Raw genomic sequence first — 3686 nt, forward strand, 5'->3', positions numbered from 1 at the left:
TGAAGGCTTTGGTATGGTAGGGTTTTGTTTTGTTTGTTTTTTGTTTTTTTGTTTTTTCTTTGACTAGTAAATGTATAGAATCTAATTGGAAAACTTTATGCTTTATTTTCTCAAGCTTGTGCTGTGAGTGTGGTGTCCCAATTAGTCCAAATCCTGCCAATATTTGTGTGGCCTGTTTACGAAGTAAAGTTGACATCAGCCAAGGTGTTCCAAAGCAGGTCTCCATTTCTTTCTGCAAACAATGTCAAAGGTACAGTACATTACTTGTTAGCTTCCTTAAGTTGGTGTTGGTTCAGAGAGCAACTTTGGTATGCTGAGATTACACAGAAGTACATAGACTGAGACACGTTATTGAGATTTAATTTTTACCTAGTTGATGTTACCAAGGTTTTAATAATTTGCAATTTTATACTGTGCTTTCTGCAGTTCTACTCAATCTGGTAAGGCTAGTAAAGAATTTGTATAAAAGTAGAGGAGTAGATAGTGAATCTGACAGTAGAAGATGCCTTCTGGAGAGCTGATATTTCATTCCTTCTTCAGTTTCATTCCTTTAGTTGTTGGCACAAGTGGTTTACATCTATCAATATTTCTATTGAGAGACATAAACCTTGCCAGTGAATATAAAAATTGTACGCATGTGACTTCCCAAATAGGTTTAGCACTTGCTTTGTGTATGTGGAGGTTGTCTGTGGACCTCTGTAAGAATTCAAAATGCATTTCCCCAAATCTCTGCACGGATATAAGCCCATGAATTTATCGTACTATTTTAGGGAGTTTACAGTGTGTTAGCCTGGTAAGTATGAGGCTTTTTGTCTGGTATAAATATTTATTATTAAATACATGGTGGGGTTTTAAGAGGACTAGACAAAGAAGCAGGATTCCTAGTATTTTTTAAATTTCCTTTCAACTAGTTTTCTCTCATGCTTAGATACAGTCTCTCAGAGTATCAATTTTCTCATGAGGGCGAAGGGTTTTTACTAGATGATAAGTAGTATTTGAAACACCCTTTGAAAATACTATGAACAAATGCTTTTTATTGAACCTTGAAACAGGAAAATCAAAGTGCTTAATCATTTAGTAACTATGGCAAGAAAGCATTTACATAACTCACTTGAAAGTATTTAACAAACATTAATAATAACTACTGTGTACTAGACCTTGGATGACTGGGTTAAAAAATTCTTAATTTACAGAAAGGATTTGTATTTTACTTAATGAGGTTTAATTAATTTTGTTTTTTCAAGATATAATTTCTCTGTAGCCCTGACTATCCTGGGTCTTGCTCTGTAGACCAGGCTGACCTGGAACTCAGAGTTTGTCTGTCTCTGCTTCCAAGTGCTAGGATTAAATAAAGGTGTGCACCACCATGCTTGGCTTACTGAGGCTTATTTTGAAAACTTGTGTTTTTTTAGCTTAAAAATTGAAATGAAACTTGATGACTGAACTTTTAATATACAATTCTGTGTGTACTAATTTTCCTGTTTTTGTATGAGAAAAATGTTTCCCAAACATTTTAGAAGTATAAATAATTTTAGTGTGTTTTTTGAGATAATTCTTACCTATTGGTAAGAATTATACCTTCAAAGAAGTTTTGGAAATTCTGCCATCTTTACTGGAATTAAAAAAGTCTTTATTTAGTTGTATATGTGTAGCTGTATGCACGTTTGCTGTCCCTGGAGGCCAGGAGCATTGAATCCCCTCAGAGCTAGAGTTATAGGCATTTATGAGCTGCCGGACAGTGAGTGCTGGGAACCCAACTTGAGTCCCCTTAACTCCCGAGCCATCTCTCCAGCCCTCCTTACTGGGATACTTTATTTATTTATTTTTAACATTTATGTATTTATTTTGTATGTGTTTGCACTTTGCCACACTATGCATATAGCGGTCACAGGATTCATAGGGCTTGGTTCTCTCACCGTGTGAACTCAGGTTGTCAGTCTTGGCAGCAAGCCTTCTTACTATTTGAGCCATCTTTACTGCTCTCTTAATTTCAATTTCTACTAATTGAAATGACAAAATGCATAACAGATATCTCAGATTGGCTTTCTCCAAATATTAGAGTATTAGTTTTGAACTAAAGACACTGGTCTCATGGATTTTTAATCTCTTTGGGTTAAAGCTTTAGAGTAGCTTTGAGTATTACTCCTCTTTAATAATCAGTATCATTTCTGTCTATTAATGGAAATTGCTGTTTTTTTTTTTTCTGAAAAGCCGCAAACTTTAGAATGTTATCTTCTTTCAGATATTTTCAGCCACCAGCATCATGGGTACAGTGTGCTTTAGAATCCAGGGAACTTCTTGCTTTGTGTTTGAAAAAAATCAAAGCTCCTCTGAGTAAGGTAGGTCAGTAGTTTAAGTTGCTGTACCTTTTCACTTCAGAGAAAACCTGTGCTGTGGGTTTTGCTTTATTATGGTGGCTGTTGTTTGTTTTTTCTCTTATGTTCCTTTCCTTTTGTTTTTTGAGGCTGGAAATCGAACCGAGGGTCTTTGCCATAAATTGTCCCGTACTCTACCACTGAACCATTTTGCTCATCCCATACAATATTTTGATACATAAACATACACACTTTCTCTTGTACTTTTTTTTTTGGTTTTTTGAGACAGGGTTTTGCTGTATAGCCTTGGCTGTCCTGGAACTCACTCTGTAGACCAGGCTGGCCTCAAACTCAGAAATCCACCTGCCTCTGCCTCTCAAGTGCTGGGATTAAAGGTGTGCACCACCACTGCCCATGGCCTCTCATACTTTTTATATTGACCTTTGTTGAGGGGTAGTATTTTTATTTTATTAAAAAAATTTGTTGAGATTTGAAAATTTTATTTCTATGGATGCTTTGCCTGTGTATATGTCTGTATATTATGTATGTGCAGTAAGTGCCTTTGGAAGTTAGAAGAGGGTTTGGGTCCCCTGGAACTGGAGTTACAGGTGGTTGTGATCTGATTTGTGGGTGCTGGGAGTCAAACTTGGGTTCCTAGAAGAACAGCAAATGCTCTTACCCACAGAGCCTGCTTTCCAGCCTAGCAGTATTATTTCTAAGTTCTGAAATATTTCAAGTTATTGATTCATCTTGCCCTTGGGCTTTTTAATTGCCTGGAGTGAAGCAGAATGGGAGAAGAATGCTCCATTGATTTTTTTTTTTTTTTTAATTTTTTTAATTAATTAATTTATTTTTGTTGTTGTAAGTAGAGAGCATAGTGAAAGGATTTTAGGATTTCAAAATGTTAAATGGATATAGAAGAGACTGAAGAACCATATGGAAATTGGATTGTAGGAAATGAGAGGGAGCCTGAGGTATCTGGAATTACATTAAAGGACAGAGAACTCAATAAAGTTGGCAATTGCTTCTCTAAGAACATGTGAGCTGAGCCTATACGGGAATGCTGAAGTAGATGTCAGGGTCTCAGCATTCTTGAAGATGGAGCTTAGAGGCTTTAGCAAGAGTAGGCAGACTTATTTAGTGCTCTGTACATCCATTCATTTCCACCTAACTCCTGCAAGCACTAACAGGGGTGTGCGGTGGTGGAGGGGTTTGTGCCCTGGGGGTAGGGGAAGGAGGGTGGTTATCATTCTGATTTAATTTCTTGTCTACTGGGATTTGCTGAATCTCACTTAGTCATATTAGGTGGGTTTTACTCTTGAGTACTGCATCTGCCTTGGCTAGTCTTTTTTTTTTTTTTTTTTTTTTTTT

General features: G+C 36.6%; 1 protein-coding gene across 1 annotated transcript in view; it reads left to right on the forward strand.

Moving 5' to 3' along the window:
• The window catches only part of Nmd3 (NMD3 ribosome export adaptor), a 31396-nt gene that overhangs the window by 2168 nt on the left and 25542 nt on the right, over nucleotides 1-3686 (forward strand). The window contains exons 3-4 of the mRNA XM_031374091.1: nucleotides 116-250; nucleotides 2243-2339. Of these exons, the coding sequence (XP_031229951.1) occupies nucleotides 116-250; nucleotides 2243-2339 (232 nt within the window). The remainder of the gene's footprint in view (nucleotides 1-115; nucleotides 251-2242; nucleotides 2340-3686) is intronic.

This window comes from Mastomys coucha, unplaced genomic scaffold (genome assembly GCF_008632895.1).
Source record: "Mastomys coucha isolate ucsf_1 unplaced genomic scaffold, UCSF_Mcou_1 pScaffold16, whole genome shotgun sequence".
Lineage (NCBI taxonomy): Eukaryota > Metazoa > Chordata > Mammalia > Rodentia > Muridae > Mastomys > Mastomys coucha.